The sequence below is a fragment of the Rhinopithecus roxellana genome, chromosome 19 (genome assembly GCF_007565055.1).
Source record: "Rhinopithecus roxellana isolate Shanxi Qingling chromosome 19, ASM756505v1, whole genome shotgun sequence".
Lineage (NCBI taxonomy): Eukaryota > Metazoa > Chordata > Mammalia > Primates > Cercopithecidae > Rhinopithecus > Rhinopithecus roxellana.
In genome coordinates this window covers 68981699-69001026 of record NC_044567.1, presented here as the reverse complement: position 1 = coordinate 69001026, position 19328 = coordinate 68981699, and the positions used below count along the sequence as shown (strand labels likewise).

Genomic DNA, 19328 nt, shown 5'->3' with positions numbered 1-19328 from the left:
ACACAGCTCACTAGGTAAGCTTTATCTATCAAGTCAAGATGTGCTTGGAAACGATGAGAAGGTACTTACGTGCAGCAGGCATTAGCACCTGCTCATGGTCACAGCTGTCCAGCAGTGGCCTAGCTGTCTCTGCAAGTGGCAAGCACCCCTTCTCAGAATGTGTGACGGTGTGTCAGCCAAGAATGGCCCCCCACAGCTAGGGCACTGCATAGCCCAAAAGGGGTGGAGAATGGGAGGGCCAAAGAAGGCTTGAGGTCCCTTCCGGTGGCAAAATTCAGGTGGACAATGCTCAGGTGGACTCACTCCACTTCCACAGCTGCACCTCCCTCAACCGTGCATCCTGGCCTGGAAAGTTTCCACCATTGCAAAGCTCACAAAGAGACTCAGAGAGGGTGTGCAATCTGCTCCCAGTTGCTCAGCACAGCTAGGAAACAGGCAGTGTCCAACCAGGACCTCCAGGCCAGTCTCAGATGGACTTGGACCATGCCTATCCCCTCACCCCGCAACAAAAGCTCTCCCCACCAGAGAGCTCACCGTGTGTGGGTGCCTTCACAGTGAATCAGAGCCACTCTAAGGGAAAGTGAGAGGAAGCCCTGGGGGTTCCTCCCCTCCCCACTCCACCCTATCTTGGTGCCTTCTTCTGGGGAACCAGAAACACCCCGCAACAATACGGAGAGGCCCTTTGAGACAGGGCAGCCCACTGTCACCTGCTAGGACCTGGGAACCCTATCCTGCAAAGAAACTGCGGATCCCCACAAAGGTGGGGAGGAAACCTCCACCTAGGAGGCAGCCAGGGAAACAGCAGAGATCCCTAGAAGCCCATGTTGGGCTCCCGTTTGGGGCTCTGAGTGAGCCTGTATTGAGGGGTCCGGTCGCTGGTTGGGCCTTGGCTCCCGGAGTCCCCACGCTGCCTCACCTTCTGTGCCTGGCTGATCATCTTCCGCACCACCTCTTTGATGTGGGCCTGCCCGTCTATGGGGGGCTGCATGTAGACGCTGGCCCGGGTCACGCCGCGGTAGGCGATGGTGTCGGGCCAGCCCAGGTCCAGCTGCGGGATGGAGCGGTCCGACTTCTGGGGCCAGTACTCCAGGGAGGGCAACGGCTCAGCCTCGGTGGGGACCCCATCCGCCCCGCTGGCTTCCTCTCCGTCGCCGACCCGGTGGTCCTCGGAACCCTGGGAGGGGTCCGTGCCCCGAGGGTCCTCAGAGCCCGGGTCGTACACCTCGATGGTTTCCAGGATGCGCTTGAGCTCCAGCTCCGAGAGGAAGTCTCGGATGTTCTCCCGCTTGAGCACCTCGTAGAAGGCGTCCCGGCCGCGGGCCACCAGGGCCTCCAGCGCCAGCCGCTGCTCCTCGCTGTAGAAGAACTCGGGCTTGGACTCGCTGGAGCGCCAGTTCACATGGTTGTCGTCCAGACACTGCACCTGGGAGAAGGCCATGGTGCCGCCTGCCCAGGCACTGCTGCCGCGGGTGGGTGGGCAAGGTCCGGCTCCTAGCTCCGGCCCGGCTGGGGCACCGCGCGCTCTGGGGCCTCTCCGCGGCCTCTGCTCCTCTGCCCATGAGCAACCTGCGAGAAAGACCTGATGAGCCCGGCTCGGCGCCGAGGGCGGGCCGCGCGGGAAGGGGCGGCGGGGGGCGGGGCCGGGAGCTCAGGTGGGCGTGGGAAGGACGGGGCTGGGGCTGGGACTGGGAAGATGAGGTGGGGGCACTGGACTAGGATGGGGAGAAAGTAAGGGATCGTAACAGCAGGGAGGGAGCCCTGGGCCACGTCCCAGGGCTCAGCGTGCCTCTATGTGCAGGGGACAGGGAACCCACATCCCAGATTTCCGGAGCTGCCTGAAGTCCTGGCAACTTCTGAGGGAAACTAGGGCAGCCGGGGAACTTCCCAGTAGCTTCTTAGAGTGGGAGGCGGCCCCGGCACAGCGGCGCCCCGCAAACCGAGGGCTTCCGGGTAAGGGAGGGGTCTTAAAATTCCCAGGTGCCGGCAACCCAGGAGGCCTGCCCTGAAGAGGCCGGGGCTCTGGGAGGGGTCCAGGAGACCCAGAAGTGCGGTTGTGGGGCGGCGGCGCCCCTCGAGACCTGGGATCCCGGGGGCGCCGCTGTGACTTGCTTACCGAGTGGGCACGGGCGGAGCGCGGCGCACACGCGGCGGCGGCGGCGGCGCGAGGCCGGGAGGGGGAGCACCGGTGACTCAGGGCCGCCCCGCCCACCCCACCGTCGCCACCTGCGGTCACGTGCCGCCCGGGGCGGGGCCGGAAGCTGATTCACCCCTCCACAAGCCGACAGACCTGGGGCGGGCGCACTGCCCACTGTCCCCTGGTGCCCGAATTCCGAAAAACTCAGAGGCCTAAGCCCAAGAGCTCCTGGAACACCCAGCCCAGAGAGGGACAGTGTCCTTCCTGAGGTCACACAGCGGGTCAACAGCCTTGGCACCCCCTGTGCCCCCAGGGTCTGTTGGTCATCCTGGATCAACCCTGGCTGTGTCCAGTGTCGCCGGTGTGGCGGGAAGTCCGTGCGGCTGTGTAGATACCCAGCTGTCCAGTTGTGGAAATAGGTTTAGGGTACTGGACTGGGAGCCCCCAGGCAGGGATAGAGCACTGACTGACCCAACCTCTGGGCTTTCCTGAGCAGGTACCCAGTTCTCAGTCCTGAGCCCTGATCCCCTCTGGGAGGGGTCCCCGGACTGCTTCTGCGTGGCGGGCAGCACCCGACCTGAACCCTAGGGCAGGGAGGGGCCAAGAGGGCAGCTGTGGGCTGGGGTCAGGCCCAGCTCTCTGCTGAGCGTCCCCTGGGGTTGGGACCCTGGTTATGGGGAGCGTGGAGACCACATCTGAAGGCAGGCTTTGAGAGTGGGACAGCAAAGCCCATTAAACCTGGCCCAACAAACAGCCCCCACCCCGTCGCGTGCCGAAGCCAGTCTGCCAGGCACCAGGCCCAGCCCTTCCTCCCATCCCCCATACTTGTTCTGGATCTGGATGGGGCTGGTTTGGGGCCCTTAAGGATGCTGCTTCCGTAGGCTGGTGACATCTCTAGGCCCTTGTGCCCTCAAATCCCCCTCCTCCAAGGCCTTCTCCACCATTCATGGCCCATCAGGACTCCTTGCCTCTGAGTCCACTGCCCTGGGCAACGACTTGCCTCCTAGGCCCAGCATCCTTGTGGTCCCCATCACTGACCCCACAAGCCTGAAGTCCTACACTCTGCCATACAGCCCCCCAAGGGCTTCATGCTACTGAACATAGTGGCCCTGGGGGGACAAGCACACATATTTACATCCCTCCCCTGCCCCAGGGCCAGAGAGGGGAGGTGGTCCCAGTGGAGGAGCCCTGCTTTGAGGGTCCCGAAGACCCATTTATAGCCCCTCTGCCACTGTGGATCCCCTGCAAGACCCTCTCTGAGCCGCCTCAGCTTCTCCCTGTGTTCTTACCAATGCACAGAGGCTGGGGAGTTCAGGAAGGGAGTCCAAGGCCTCACCCTTCCCTCCACCATCCCCACACTTCTGCAGTTGATGAACAGGAAGGTTGTAGGCACCCGGTTTTCCCCAGTAGCGACGTTTTGCATAACTATAATACAATAATATCACAGCCAGAAAATTGACACTGGTGCAATCCACAGAGTTTATTTAGATTTCACCAGTTTTTTGTTTGTTTTGGGACAGGGTCTTGCTCTGTCACCTAGGCTGGAGTACAGTGGTACGTACAATCGTTGCTTAATGCAGCCTTGAACTCCTGGGCTCAAGTGGTACTCCTGCCTCAGCGTCCTGAGTAGCTGGGACCACAGGCACCATGCCCAGCTAATTTTGTTTCTTTCTTTTTTTTTTTTTGTAGAGACAGGGCCTCTCTATGTTGCTCAGACTGGTCTCAAACTCCTGGCCTCAAGTGATTCTCCCACCTTGGCCTCCCAAAGTTCTGGGATTACAGACGTGAGCCACTGCACCGGCCAGATTTCACCAGTTTTACATGCACTTATTTGTGTGTGTGTGTCTACAACCTTACTATGTGTAGAGATTTGTGTAACCACCATTACAGTCAAGATACAGAACTGTTCTATCACTACAAAGATCTCCCTCTCTGTAGCCATCCCCACACCTCCGCCTACCACCATTCCTAACTTCTGGCAACCACTAATCTATTCTACAATTCAACAATTTTGCTATTTTCAAGAATGCTATATAAATGGAAGATGTAGTATATAAACTTTTGGGATTGGCCTTTTTTCCCACTTAGCATGGATCACCAGCAAGTCATCCAAGTTGTTTCATGGATCAATGGTCTGTGCTTTTCATTGCTGACTAGTATTCCACAGTACAGATATACCACAGTTTGCTTAACCATTTCAGTGATTAAAGGATATGTGGAGTTTCCAGCTTTTGATTATTACAAATAACCTTGCTATGAGCATTCATATACATGTGTATATAAACATCAGGTTTCATTTATCTGGCATAAATGCCCAAGAGTGTTATTCCTGGGTCCTGGTAGTTGTGTGTTCAAACACTGCCAAACTTTTTCCAGAGTGGCTGCACCATTTCACATTCTTACCAACAATATGTGCGTGATCCAGTTTCTCCACATCCTTGCCAACATGTGGTGTTACCATTATTATTATTATTTTTTTTTTTTTTTTTTTGGCCATTCTGATAGGTAGGTCATATCTTATTGTGGTTTAAACTTGTGCTTTCCTGATGGCTAATGTCATTGAATCTCTTTTCACCGGCTTATACGCCATCTGTTTGTCTTCTCCTTTGAAACATTTGTTCATGTCTTTTGCCCATTTTCTAATTGGATTGTCTATATTTTAACTCTTGAGTTTTAACTTTTTAACTTTTTTGTTTTATTAGAGATAGGCTCTTGCTTTGTTATCCAGGCTGCAGTGCAGTGGCATGATGATAGCTCACTGCAACCTCAAACTCCTGGGCTCAAGCCGTCCTCCCACTTCAGCCTCCCAAGTAGCTGGGACTACAGGTGTGCACCACCATGCCTGGCTAACTGTTTTTTATTTTCAGTAGAATCATGGTCTCACTATGTTGCCCAGGCTTATACTGTTGAGTTTCAAAAGTTCTTTATATATTCTAGATACAGGACCTTTGTTGGGTGTGTGCTCTGCAAGTATTTTCTCCCAGTTAGTAGCTTGCCTTTTCATCCTCTTTGCAGGTATCTTACACAGAGCTAAAGTTTTAAATGTTGATGAGGTCCAGTTTATCAATTTTTCCTTTTATGCATCATGTTTTTGGTGTCAAGTCTAAGAACTATTCACTTTGTTGAAGTCAAAATGAAAATGTAGAGACGAATCTCTACATTTAACGTTTTATTTGGGAAGAAAAATTGCAATTCAGGGCATGCACAAAGACTGGGTGGTCTTTGATGTGTCTGGAGAACACAAAAAAGGTTAGAGGTTTTCTAAAAAGCAGAAATGTTACTTAGTGCTCTTTAAGAAAGTTCCTTGGCACTAGTAAGGGTTTGGGGACCTGGAGAGTTCTGATTGGTGAGCGACAGTGGTAAGCAAAATTAGTCCTAGATTTGTAGCAAGTTATCTCAGCAGCTGTAGATAAAACTGGCTTCAGGTTGTAACAGGACGTTTCTTTCACCAGCCAGACTCACAGGGAATTGCATTTTTGGAGTAATGTTATGTACCCTGGGTGCTTTCCCCCACTGGTCTCTTACCTGTGCTTTAGTTTTGTAGACAAGAATGACCCAATATGTATGATCAACTTTTACAGCCTAGACTTAGGTCCTAAAGATTTTCTCCTATTATTTTCCCCAAAAGTTTGACGGTTTTTTTTTTAACATTTTACATTTAAATCTGTGATCTATTTTGAGTTAATTTTTGTATAAGGTGTGAAGTTTAGATTGAGGGTAGGTTTTTGACCTATAGATGTTCTCAGAAGAGTTTTTACAGAGGAGGAGACAGCCTCACAGATTGATTTATTTATTTATTTATTTATTTATTTATTTATTTATTTATTTATTTTTTGAGGTAGGGTCTTGCTCTGTCTCCCAGGCTGGAGTACAGTGGCCTGATCTCGGCTCACTGCAACTTCCATCTCCCAGGTTCAGCGATTCTCGTGCCATAGCCTCCCAAGTAGCTGGGACTACAGGTACGCACCACTGCACCTGGCTAATATTTGTATTTTTTGGTACAGGCAGGGTTTCGCCATCTTGCCCAGGCTGGTCTCAAACTCCTGGTCTCAAGTGATTCATCCACCTCCGCCTCCCAAAGTGCTAGGATTACAGACATGAGCCACCATGCCTGGCCAGTCTCAGAGATCTTAATCACTCAAGATCATACAGCAAGGGATTGGGAGAGCTGAGTTTGTTTTGTTGTCGTTTTTGTTTGTTTGATTGAGACAGGGTCTTGCTCTGTCACCTCCAGGCTGGAGTGCAGTGGTGCAATCACGGTTCACTGCAGCCTGGACCTCTCATACTCAAGCAATCCTCCCACCTCAGCCTCCTGAGTAGCTGAGACTACAGGCACGAACCACCTCGCTAATTTTAATTTTTTGGGGAAAGACATGCTTTCACCAGGCTTTGTTTTTTAATTGAAATGGGGTCTCCCTATATTGGTCAGGTTGGTCTTGAACTCCCAGCCTCAAACAATCCTCCTGCCTCGGCCTCCCAAAGTGTTGGGATTACAGATGTAAGCCACTCTGCCTGGCTGATAGCTGGATTTGAACTCAGGTCTGGGAGCCTTTCTTCTGCTCCCTCCTGCAATAGCAGTGTCTGGACTGGCTACCGCGAATGGGCCGGGCCTAGTTAGGGAGTAGAGAGCACCTTGATTACCCCTCAAGGGACTCTGTCCAGTGACCTCCTTGGGAGAAAATCATTCACTCAGTCAACAGACAGTGGCAGAAGTTACTGTGTTTGCTTGTGCTAAGCACTGTTGAGACCCAGACTTTTCCCTGAGGCCCCATAGTCATAATCTGGGTGGGAGGCAGGACAGTCACAGGGCATAGAGTTATTGGTGCCGTGAAGGATATAGCCCCAAAGCCTGAAGGGCTCAGACGTCCATAATGAATTGAGAAGAATGAGTGTAAGTTCCCTGGGATAAGCCCAGGGAAGGGCAGAAGGTGGGAAGGGTGTTCCGGGGAGAAGGAACAGCAAACACAGAGACCCAGAGGTGTCCAGGAGAGCCTGGGGTGCCAGAAGTCTGGGTGAAATTAGTCAAGGAGAGGGTGGCTGAGTGAGGTGGCCATAGCAAGGGGTGTGGGAGGGCCTTGATTAGAGCCTGTGATCCCCCTGCAGCGGCTGGAGAGGCACAGAGCGGATGTGAGCAGGGAGGAGCATGGGCGGATTGGTCGGTTTAAGAAATTCCTGGGCCGGGCGCGGTGGCTCAAGCCTGTAATCCCAGCACTTTGGGAGGCCGAGGCGGGCGGATCACAAGGTCAGGAGATCGAGACCATCCTGGCTAACACGGTGAAACCCCGTCTCTACTAAAAAATACAAAAAACTAGCCGGGCGAGGTGGCGGGCGCCTGTAGTCCCAGTTACTCGGGAGGCTGAGGCAGGAGAACGGCGTGAACCCAGGAGGCGGAGCTTGCAGTGAGCTGAGATCTGGCCACTGCACTCCAGCTTGGGCGACAGAATAAGACTCTGTCTCAAAAAAAAAAAAAAAAAGAAAGAAATTCCCTTTGCTTGCTTGCAGTGGGAGTGGATTAGGAGGCACAGCGAGGAGGTAGTGCAATAATCAAACAGGACTGGGCATTGGCCATGGGGAGGGAAGACAAAGGGACGAGGAGGGGCAACCCCCGGCTTCTGGTGTGGGCCCTGGCTAGATGGAGGGCTGATGCAAAAGTGGGGCCCAGTGGGGAGCTCCTAGACCTGCAGAAGCCAGCACCCTGGCAAACCCATAGACCCCTGACAGTTCCCCAACTCTCACTGCCCCCGGCTCCGCCTCCCCGGGGCTGCTTACTCTGGAGTCCCGGGGGGACTGTTTCAATGGTGACACCACTGCCACTGTTCTCACAAAGAAGTTGTTCTTTCTTGCTGCTCAGCACAAACACTTAGTCAAACCAGTGGTACTCAGGGCGGTTTCCCATGCCAAGAGCCTGGAATGGGCTGAAGAAATTCACGAAGAATCTCCTGACTCCGGCTTTCTGAACCATTATATGGCCGCGACACCTCACCTATCCCTCCCAGGAGGGCTGGGTCCTCTGAGTGCCAATCCGCCTGCCTAGGCTCAAAGCCCATCAGCAGTGGCCCATCACCTGTCCTCTGAATCCCGGACCCCAGTGGCCTCAGAGTTCTGCCATGGGGTCCCTGGCTCTGTCTTGGATCTGACTGTGTCCCCCAGGCAAGTTATGTCCTTTCTGGTCCTGAAAAACTAATGGGGGTAGAGGTGGTAGGATGGGGCAGCTGGATCAAACAGTGCTCTTTCTGGGATCCCTCCTCCCACTCCTCCTCTCCTCCTATACCTTTCCTCCCTCCTCCCCACCATGCAGTTTATTCATTCATTCAACCAGTGTTCCCAGAAAGTCTCTTCTGGGCCATACCTGGGACTTGGAGGTGATTCAAACCCAGTGTCTGCCCTTGGGGAGCTTCAGTCCTGGTGGGGAAGGTAGACTGTGTAAACAAACAACCGTGATTCAATCTTTGGCCTTAGGAGCCCTTGGGAGGAAGCTGCTACTGCCTGGGGGGGTGGGAGAGTCAGGGAAGGCCTCAGAGGACAAGCCCTTTGCAATGAGCCTTGAAGCAGGAGGTAAACAAGGGTGGGGGTGGGTGTTAGACAGACGGTGGTGCCCTGGGAGGAGGGACTGTATCTGCAAAGACATGGAGGCGTCCAAGTGTTGGGTGTGTGTGAGAAAATGCAAGCAGGTCAGGGTGGCTGGTGCACGGTACTGGGATGGGAGGTTCTGGGACCAATTGTCAAGGGTCTCGAACGCCATAGAAAGGATTTTTTTTTTCCCCCCTCAGGATGCCATGGGCTGAGAGGTGGAGATAGGGAGGAGGTTCCTAAGAAATAAGTGATACGCTGAGAGCTGTGATTCCAAAGTGTAGAGAGGATGGACAGGAGGCTGGGGAGGAGCTTGGGATTGGGCAGGGTGGGCGGCAGATGGGAGGTGGAAGAAGCCATGGGCCTGGGGGCTGATGGGAGGAGCCAGGGAGGTGCCTGGGGGATGACAGGAACCTGGTGTCCAGGAAGCCTGGAGCTCAAACAGGCTGGGCTGGAGACTGGGACACAGTCAAGGGTGCCAAGGTAGAGGACACTGCCCCAGCCCAGCTGGCCTGGAGGAAGAGGTCTGAGGCCCGCCCTTCCCCATGGGCTGGGCATCTAAGAAGGGACATATCAGAAAGGGGCTTTGGAAGGTGCAGCCTACACAGGGAGCACTAAGACAGAAGTGTCAATGCCGGCCGCCCCTGCAGCTGCTGTGTTGCAACTCTGCCTGCCCCTAACAGGCCACCGCAGCGCTGTCAGTCAACTTGTTTCTGAACTCCCCCATAATCATCACCTCCCGGTCAGCTCTGCACTCTGGGCCCTGCTGAAAACCTCCGGGAGCAGGGGCCAAAGGTTTCTAGAAAGTCTTTTATGGAAGGAAACAGTGAATGTGGGTCAACTCTCTCCATCCCTACATCACTAGACCAAAGTCAGGCCCGCGACTGCCAACACCAGCAAAATCTCACTGAGTGGAGCAGTGAGGGGAGCCCCACACCTCAAGGCTATGGATGCGGGTTGGGGTTCTGCCCCACACAGGGCAGGAGGCCGAGGGATGCCTGGATTTAGGGTTCAGTTGGGATCTGGCCTGAGCCTGAGAAATTCGTGAGTCCTTCATTCATTCAACAGATGAGCCGTGTGCACCACCCCAGCCATGGGGGAGATAGCACGAGGCAAATCCCATCCTCTCAGGACTCGGCCTGCCACAGGGAAGTGGCAAGAACTGAATAAACATGTCCAAGTCCTCCCAGGGATGACAAGGGATGAGGGAAAGCGATGTGGGGCAAGGGGACAGATGGAGAATGGAGTGGGGAGGACAGACCCGAATTCGGGAAGGAGGCAGTCCTCAGGGGAGGCCTGGGGCAGGCCTCGGGTGGGAGCGACGAGGGACTTGAGGGGAGGGGCCGAGGGTCTGGATCACCCAGGGTCTTACACACTGTTGAGAGGCTGAGCGGCTGGAGAGTCCTGGCCATCCGCTCAGCAATCTGTAGCAGGAAATAGCCTGGCCTAAAGCTTGGACCCCAGGGTTGGAGACAGAAGTATGGATGGGCTCTGACCCCACATCCTAAGCCAGGAAGCTGGAGCAGGCAGGCCTTGCCAGTCCCTGAGCTTTAACCACAGCCCTGCTGCCTGAGCTGCAGCTGTGTGACAGCACGCTCAAGCCGGCTGCCCATGGACGGACGCCACTTGTCGACTTGTTGCTGAGTGAACACAAAGCCCAGGGGATAGGCTGAGGGCCTGGGGCAGGGCCTATCCTTCAGGGCTCTCTCCTCTCTAGCCTCCACTTCCCCCTTTGGGAAGAATGGCTGGGGACGAGGTGGGCAAGGGAGGCTCAGGCCCCAGTTAGACTCTAATGGCGGACCGCAAACAGCAGAGCCAATGGCAGGTGAGCCCCCTGGCCAAGGGGAGGTGGGATCAGGGAGAAGTGTTATGATGGAGAATAGCAGGGAAAAGGATTTTCAGAGGCCGTGCCCTCCCCATGGCTCCTGAAAAGCTAATGGGGGTAGAGATGGTAGGGTAGGGCAGCTGGATCAAACTGGTGAAACTGTGAAACAGTGAAACTCCCCTGTGAAACTGAGGCCCAGGGCCAAATGGTAACAAGTCAGAGGCATTGACAGAGCAGGTCTGGGCCAGACTCCTGCCCCCAGCCCTGTCTTGCCCACCCCAGGTGCCCATGTCTATGGGGAGAGACACCAAGCGCCCCTCTCTCAAACAGATGACGTGGGCTGCGTGGTGCCATCCGAGTGCCTGCGGGCCTGCGGGGCTGAAGGTTGGCTGCTCCAACATCGCCTACCCCAAGCTGGTCATGGAACTGATGCCCATCGGTGAGGCTGTGTGGGTGGGGGTCCAGGTGGAGGGCGTGGGGTGTGACCTGGGGCCCAATGAGTGTGGGGACTGTGGAGGCCACTGTGGATCCAGTGTAATGCTGGGTGACATCCAGGTGGGCTGTTCTGCTCCTAGGAGAGGAGAACAGCAGCACTCACAATAGAAAACACTCGAACACCCACTACATGCCACCACCATCCCCAGGGCTTCCCAGGTGATGCAATGGCCTCCTCTTCTCGGGAACCCCTAGTGCTGTTAGTATCAACCCAATTTTTTTTTTTTTTTTTTTTTTTTGAGATGGAATTTTGCTCTTGTTGCCCAGGCTGGAGTGCGATGATGTGATCTCGGCTCACCGCAACCTCCGCATCCCGGGTTCAAGCTATTCCCCTGCCTCAGCCTCCCAAATAGCTGGAATTAAAGGCTTGTGCCACCACACTTGGCTAATTTTTGTGTTTTTAGTAGAGACGGGGTTTCAACATGTTGACCAGGTTGGTCTCGAACTCCTGACCTCTGGTGATCAACCCGCCTCGGCCTCCCAAAGTGCTGGGATTATAGGCGTGAGCCACCGCACCTAGCCTATATCATCCCCATTTTAAAGACAGGGAAACTGAGACCCAGAGAGGTTAAGTGACCTGGCCCAGGTCACATGGCAAGTAAGCTGCAAAGCTGACCCGACGAATCTGACTGCACACCTTGACCTCCTATCTCATGCTGTACCATCTCTTGAGAAAGGCCACCCAGTCTCTCCTCTTGCATGCCTACTGGGTGCCAGGCCCTTTACTAACAGTTTCTCATTAAATGCTATGAGATAGGGTTATTGGCTCCATTTTACAGATGGGGAAGCTGAGGCACACAGCAGGGAAAGTGACTTGTCTGAGGTTATATAGTGACTGAGACACAAACCCAAGACACAAACTGCTTACTCTGCTGAGATCAGCAGCTCAGGACCCCCCACTACATCTGCAGGCATGAGTGCCTATCCTCTGCACTGCCCCACCCTGAGACACTGCAAGCCAACAGGTAGAACTAGTGGGCAGGTTTTGGCTTTTTCCATGTTTCTCGTGGTAGCAGCATCCCTGCCATTCTAATGTGGGGTGATGAGTTCCCCATCACAGGAGGTATGCAAGTTCCCCATCACAGGAGGTATGCAAGTTCCCCATCACAGGAGGTATGCAAGTTCCCCATCACAGGAGGTATGCAAGTTCCCCATCACAGGAGGTATGCAAGTTCCCCATCACAGGAGGTATGCAAGTTCCCCATCACAGGAGGTATGCAAGTTCCCCATCACAGGAGGTATGCAAGTTCCCCATCACAGGAGGTATCCAAGTTCCCCATCACAGGAGGTATGCAAGTTCCCCATCACAGGAGGTATGCAAGGAGGAGGAAGCAACATATCAAGGGGTGTGGGAGGTTCAACCCTAAGCAAAAAGCAGAAACAGTTTCCTGAGCCCTTGGCAGCCCGAGCTTTTCCTGTACAGATTCTCAGGTGCTGGAGCTTTCCCTGGTCCCCCTCCCTCTGACCCCCTCCCTCTAATCCCCTCTTCCTGGAAGCTTTCAGTCCCTCGGGTGAGCCCCACCCTGTTCTTTCCTCCTCTCCTTCCCTCCCTCCCTCCCTCCCTTCCTCCTGCAGAGCTCAGGCCTAATGGAAGTGAGTACACAAACCTAGGATCAGATCTTGGCTCTGCCACTAGCTGGCCAAGAAATTTGGGGCATGTCACTTCCCTGCTTGGAGCATGGGTGTCCTCATTTGTAAATTGGAGATAATGGCATCTACCCACCCCTCAGCGTTGTTGCTGGGATTAAACATAATGACATTGGGAAAAGGCAGGCTTGGCCACACTGTGGTTCCCACCCAAGGGCTTCGCTTTTCTCTTCTGTTCTGGGCAAGGGGACTCGCTAAGTCCCCCGGGGCTGACACCGAGCCATTGTTGGGCCACAATCTCTCTCTAGGCCCTGAGTTCCCTCTCTAAGAAATGGATGGAATAAGCTCCAAGTTCATCCATCTCCATGAGCAAGACAAGGGAGGGGGTGGAGAAATGTTTTGGGGAAAACTGTGATTTGACTCATTTTCCTTTGGGCTCCATCCTAGTCAGCTTCTGACAAGTGAACAGAGAGCCCAGAGACTCCTGGAAGTCACACAGCCAATCAGACACAGAACCAAGGCCAGACAACCCAGCCAGGCAATAAATGGCTGTGCCTTCGGGACAGGGAGGCCAATGCCAGGCTTATCCTAGAACAGACGGGCAAAAGTTTGTAGAGGTAAAGGAGTTGCTTAAAATTGTAGGAGTCCTTGTAGACAGACTTGAACTTGTCCCCAGAGAGGGGAGGTGACCAGCCTGAAGCCACACAGCAGAGAGCAGGCAGTTCACCGTCCTTCCTCCTTCTTTAGGGTTCCTCACCCCAGGCCCTCTTGAGCCCACAACTCCCAGAAGGCCTTTCACAGCAATGTTACCCGCACCTCCTAGGGGAGCCCTCACTCCCACTCTGGAAAACCACAGAGCCAAGGAGAGGGGATCCACTATGCCTGCTGGGTCCTGCCATGCACAGGAAGTGGTGGAAAATTCCAGATACTGGGACACTGCATGCTGGGGTGAGGTGTGCATCTTGCCCAGGGTGTGACGTTCAAGCAAAGGCCCCGCCCAAGCCTTCCTCACCAACCCCACCGCACCCCAAAGTTCTGCCTCTGGCCTGCTGTGAGTCCCTGGGCAATCTCTTCCCTTCTCTGAGCTTCATTTCCTCATCTGTCAGGCGGGTTAATCACGCTTTCCTCAGACGGAGGCATGGGTGTGAAAGTGCTTTGTCAACGCCAGGCTCTGCAGAAAGGAGAGGTCTGATCGCGGCCTCAGCATTATGAGTAATTACCGTTGGGCCTAGGGTTGCCAGCAAGCCTAGGGCTCAAGCAGCCAGCTCCGAAGTCCCCACGGTTTGTCCTTGGCCTCCCCAGTCACCTCATTTTGGGTCTTGCTCACCTCAAACCTCCTCAGCTTCTCTCCCTCCTGGCCCTCTGCCTGGAGGGGCATGGGAATGGCAGGCGGGCCTCAGACAGTAGACCCAGGCTGGAGGGGCTCCCGGGGCTGTCACCGGACAGGGTCACGCATCCCCCGTCCCACCCCAGGTCTTCGGGGGCTGATGATCGCAGTGATGCTGGCCGCGCTTATGTCGTCGCTGACCTCCATCTTCAACAGCAGCAGCACCCTCTTCACTATGGACATCTGGAGGCGGCTGCGGCCCCGCTCCGGCGAGCAAGAGCTGCTGCTGGTGGGACGGTATGGGGGTGGGGGAACGGTACGGGGGTGGGCGCCGGCACTGACTTTGAGGGATGAGTGGGAGTTTGCCACTTAGAGAAAGGTGGATGTCAGGGAGGAGTGAAGAGAAGGGCCCAGTGTACCCCAACCATACCACCTCTCACATTGCTCTCCTGTCCACCTCTGTGTGATAGCAGCCCTCACCTGGGATGCGTCTCCACCCCCGAGCTGGATTCCCTCTGCAGGGGCCAGTCCTCCCTCCCCAGCCATGCTACAGATCTCTCTATCTCCCCCAAAACCTGGGCCCCCATTCCTCCTGATGATTCCCAGCTGCCCCACAGAGGGCCCCCGTGCTAGCACTCAGGACTGGCCACATTTGACCTGCCACATCCTTCAGCTTCCATGGCCTTGGCCCCACTGAGCTCGGGCTTGTTTCCTCCCAGCCCAGCTTGTTCCCTCCTTTTTCACCTTGATGACTCACGCTGATCTTTCTAGACTCTACCTGTGTCCCCTCCTCCATGCAGTCCTCCTTGAGACCCTCAACCAAGGAATGAGCCCCTCCCCCCTTCATACCCCAGGAACTCTTGCCAGATTCTTCCCACGGCACATGTGGCCATTATAGGCCAAGAGACCTCCCCGACACCCTTCTCTACATATCTGGGCTCTTCATGCGGACCAGGGCTGTGTCTGGGGAACAGGTGGTGTTTGGTTACATGAATAAGTTCTTTAGTGGTGATTTCTGAGATTTTTGATTTTGGTGTACCCATCACCTGAGTGGTGTACACTGTACCCAATGTGTAGTCTTTTATCCCTCACACCCTCCCAGCCTTTCCCCTGAGTCCTCAAAGTACATTGTATCATTCTTTTTTTTCTTTTGAGACAGTCTCGTTCTGTCACCCAGGCTGGAATGCAGTGGTGTGATTTTGGCTCCCTGCAACCTCCACCTCCCAGGTTCAAGAGATTCTCGTGCCTCAGCCTCTTGAGTAGCTGGGATTACAGGCTCCCACCACCACGCCCGGCTACTTTTTGTATTTTTAGTAGAGACGGGGTTTCACCATGTTGGCCAGGTTGGTCTCGAACTCCTGACCTCACATTATTCACCTACCTCAGTGGGCTGGAATTATAGGTATGAGCCAGTGTGCCCAGTCCATTCTATCATTCTTATGCCTTTACATCCTCAGAGGTTAGCTCCCATGTGCATGTGTCTGTCTATTTGCACCCTCCCTGCCCCTCAAGTCCCTCCCTCCTGTTGTCCTCTGAGCAGTGTGGCCCACACTCTGCTGGTCAGGGTTCCAGCCTTCTGGCACTTAGCTTGGCCAACAGTGAACCCCCTGGTCAGGAGCCCAGGGTACCCATCCTGGGGGTGGGGTCTCCTTCAGAGCTCCAGGCAGCCGTCCTGGGGATGCAAAACAGTCAGGCTTCTGTCGGAAGGGCCCTGTTGGGACATGTCAGAGGCGGATGCGAGTGAGCTCATCCATGGGCTCACAGGATCCTCCAAAACAAGGAGCCTCCCCCTCTCACTGGGCAGGACACTTCCATGTCCCTGTGTCCTGGGCACTTGGCCCCTTGACCACCTCTCCCCCTCTGGCTCCCCTGCCTCTCCTCAGAAGCTGTGTGGCCTGGGGAAGACCCTGCCCCTCTCTGACCATGCGTCTCCTCTGTGGCCAGACCTTGCTCTAAGCCCCTCCATGCTCCAGCATCCTGGGCCCTGGGACCTGGATGCCCTTCTGCCACCCAGCGTGTGACTCTGGTAGCCCCTCTACCTGCCCAGTGGCCCTCATGTCCCCTGCCCGCTACTTCCTGGTCTCCTCACCCAGACTCCCACCTGCAACCAAAGTCCTGACCTGGCCTCCTGCTGTGCCAGCTCACCCACCCATACAGCTGTCCATGCCCTTGACTCTCCTTCCCACCTCTTCTGCCAAGTCAATCCCCCTCCCCAGCCCTGCAAGCCTGGAGTTCAGCCTCCCTGAGGAGCAGGGCACAAGGCTGTGTGGTGCGGGGCAGGTTGCTCACCCTCTCTGGGCCCCAGTTCTCTCAGCTGCCAGTTGGTTAGAGCAGAAAGGGCCCCGTGCCAGGTGTCAGGCTGGCCAGTTTGACTTTCCCTCCCTCTTACAGCCCTGGGATACCCTCAACAACCCCAGCCCCTCAAAGTCGTCTCAGCCTCCTCCTGCCCTAACCACTACCATTGGAGCAGTATCTCCTAGGCCCCCGTGGGATCTCTGGTAGGGTGAATGGCCTGACAAGAGCCTCCGTCAGGGAGAGGCAAGGCTTACAGAGAGAAGACCAACAGTCCAGAGGCCTGGAGAGGAGGCCATTGCAGGGCCATGCCGGTACCCTGATGGCTCCGTCCAGCTGAGCAGGGGCTGGAGGAGCCGTCACAGGCTGGGGAACAACGATGACCACTCCCCGGCTATTTGCCTGCCCCAAGCCCCCACGCCCCGGTCCAACGTTCTGCCACTGCCCTCCCCACTCTCCCCTGTCTGTGTTCCCGGCTATTCAGTCCACAAATGGAGCCCACGGCCTCCCAGAAACCCTGTACAGGACTCAGAGAGATCTCAGACACCCCTCCTTGAGAGGTTCCACAGTAACTGTGGCTGCAGCCCGGAGAGATGCTGGAGGGCACTGTCCACCCTGATGGTGGCATGGGAGGGGGTAGCATTCTAGGCAGAAGGAACAGCCTCTGGGTTTGGGGGTCCTCTGGCAGACTAGGTAAGAAGGCTGCGTAAGAAGGCGAGGGCCTGGCTGGAGTGACCCAGGTCCTGGCACAGAGATGCAGAGTCTGGTGTTGGGCGGGAGAGCTATGTGCAGAGGGCGGGGTGGGCGGGCGTTAATGGAGGCCCCCCTCGGCCTTTGATGAGGGCAGCGCCTGCCTGCCTGCCTGGCTAGGGGTTAATTAGCCTTAATCAAGGTGGCACCTCCTTCCTCCACCCTCTCCCTCAGGCCTAGAAGGGAAGAAAGGGAGGGAGGAAGACGAACAGGCGCAGAGAGGACCCACCCTAGCTGAACACATAGCCTCTGTCACCCCTGCCACCACAGCCAGGGTTCCAGCGGGTCACCCACCACCCACCTTGGGGGTGAGGAATGACAACTGACCCAGGACACAGGGGTGAGGGGCTCAGCCAGGAAAGAGCAGATGCCCCAGCTTAGTCCCCTTAGCTGGGTCCCATGCCCCTCAAGGCTCTTGGGGGGACCTCCTCCTGGAAGCCCTCCTAGATTGATATTTCCCCTGCGCTGCTCCAGCCCAGCCCTGAGTGTAGGTAACAGGCTCATCTGTTTTCTTTGCTGGACTCTTGAGTGCTGGGCAGGCACCAGGTCCCACTCATCGCCCAGTTGGGGATCCTAGGGTAGTGTCCTACCCAGGTGGGCACCTCACTAGTGGCTTATTGGATGAACAAGTGAAGCATGTGCCTGCTGTGGAAGGGCTCTTGGCCTAGGGGAGAGGCAGGCAGGAGCTGACACGCAGGGGACAGGAGGGGAAGGGCTCCAGCTTCACAGCTGGGGAGCATAGGCTCTAACCCCAACCCACACCTCTGGCTCCAAACTTTGCGTCCTTAGTAGGGAGGTTGCCCTGTGAAGGATGTGCAGCACAGGCCTGTATGGGTGGGGATGTGCCAGCCAGAGGTCCCAGCTCCCGCAAAAGCCGGCCAGTGTGAAAAAGCCTAGTGTCTTCAAAGAACCACCAGGCAGTCAGTCTGGCCCGGATGTGGGGGCAGTGGTCATTCATGCACTCACCAAATGCTTAGTGAGCACCTACTGTATGCTGGAAGACACAGCAATGAACTAAAGGGATGAGGCTCCTGCTCTCCTAGTGCTTCCAGTCGGGAGGGGAAGACAGGCAGTAAACAAGTAGACACCCAGGTAAATGTGCATGTAGTGGTTGGGACAGGTGCTTTGAAGGAGAGACAAGAGGGAGAGGCTGGGTGGCCATGGCAGAGCTCCAAGGGCTGGCTCCACAGAGAACCCAGGGCAGGGAAGGAGCAGACAGCACTTAGAGTCATGAGCTGCACCTGCAGGAGCCAGGGAGCTGCCAAAGGGTTTGGAGCAGGGCAGGACTGGCCAGGTCACCGGTGGCATGGACCAGAGGCCAGGGAGGAGGCTGGAGCTGGGGTAGCAGGGGAAAGATTAGAGAACAAGTCTTAGTGACCAGGGGAGGTGGAGAGGGCTGAGGAAGAACCTCCCAGGATGACCGCTGCCTGCCTTCCACCTACCCACAGGCTGGTCATAGTGGCGCTCATCGGCGTGAGTGTGGCCTGGATCCCCGTCCTGCAGGGCTCCAACAGCGGGCAACTCTTCATATACATGCAGTCAGTGACCAGCTCCCTGGCCCCACCAGTGACTGCAGTCTTTGTCCTGAGCATCTTCTGGCAACGTGCCAACGAGCAGGTGGGTGTCGGGGGACAGGACTTGGTGGTCTGCTCTCCCTAGGGACATGCCACAGTTTGCTCTTCCCTGCTGCCTGTGGGGGGAGTCTTGGTCCTCCTCCCATAGCCCCACATGCCCTGTCTCCCTCCTCCCCAGGGGGCCTTCTGGGGCCTGATAGCAGGGCTGGTGGTGGGGGCCACGAGGCTGGTCCTGGAATTCCTGAACCCAGCCCCGCCCTGCGGAGAGCCAGACACGCGGCCAGCCATCCTGGGGAGCATCCACTACCTGCACTTCGCTGTTGCCCTCTTTGTACTCAGTGGTGCTGTTGTGGTGGCTGGAAGCTTGCTGACCCCACCCCCACAGGGTGTCCAGGTGAGCCAGCCCTGACCCCTGACCCCGACCCCTAACAATTTCTTACTCTGGTCCTATTCTGATCCCCGACCCTTTCTGACTCAGAATTTTCTAGCCCTGGACTCCCTAACCCCATCCCTTTTTGAACTCAGCTGCCATCTTGCCATCCCCAACCTTTGATCCTGTCTGGGTCACCCTTACCCTGCCAGCCTCACCCCCATCCCTATCCCCACTCGTTTCTTACAGATTGAGAACCTTACCTGGTGGACCCTGGCTCAGGATCTGCCCTTGGGAACCAAAGCAGGTAAGTGGGTGACCTTAGACACTCCTCCACCTTGACCCTGGGCTGGAGGCAAGGGCACCAGGTGTAGCCTTGTGTCCTTCATCTGTCCCTCTCCTTC

General features: G+C 55.8%; 2 protein-coding genes across 3 annotated transcripts in view; one reads left to right on the top strand and one right to left on the bottom strand.

The window, feature by feature from the left end:
• FAM83G (family with sequence similarity 83 member G) overlaps positions 1–2199 on the bottom strand; it is a 35368-nt gene extending 33169 nt beyond the window's left edge. Inside the window, 2 exon segments of the mRNA XM_010354996.2 lie at positions 917–1566; positions 2114–2199. Of these exon segments, the coding sequence (XP_010353298.1) occupies positions 917–1438 (522 nt within the window). The 5' untranslated portion in view covers positions 1439–1566; positions 2114–2199.
• Positions 1–19328, top strand: part of SLC5A10 (solute carrier family 5 member 10) — a 45539-nt gene that overhangs the window by 25838 nt on the left and 373 nt on the right. Inside the window, exons 2-6 of one of the 2 annotated variants that reach the window (XM_030922824.1) lie at positions 10860–10968; positions 14085–14235; positions 18429–18597; positions 18733–18948; positions 19174–19231. In XM_030922824.1, coding sequence (XP_030778684.1) covers positions 10860–10968; positions 14085–14235; positions 18429–18597; positions 18733–18948; positions 19174–19231 — 703 coding nt within the window. Of the gene's footprint in view, positions 1–10859; positions 10969–13720; positions 13824–14084; positions 14236–18428; positions 18598–18732; positions 18949–19173; positions 19232–19328 lie in introns of those variants that run through there. The other variant, XM_030922825.1, reaches the window with a different exon arrangement.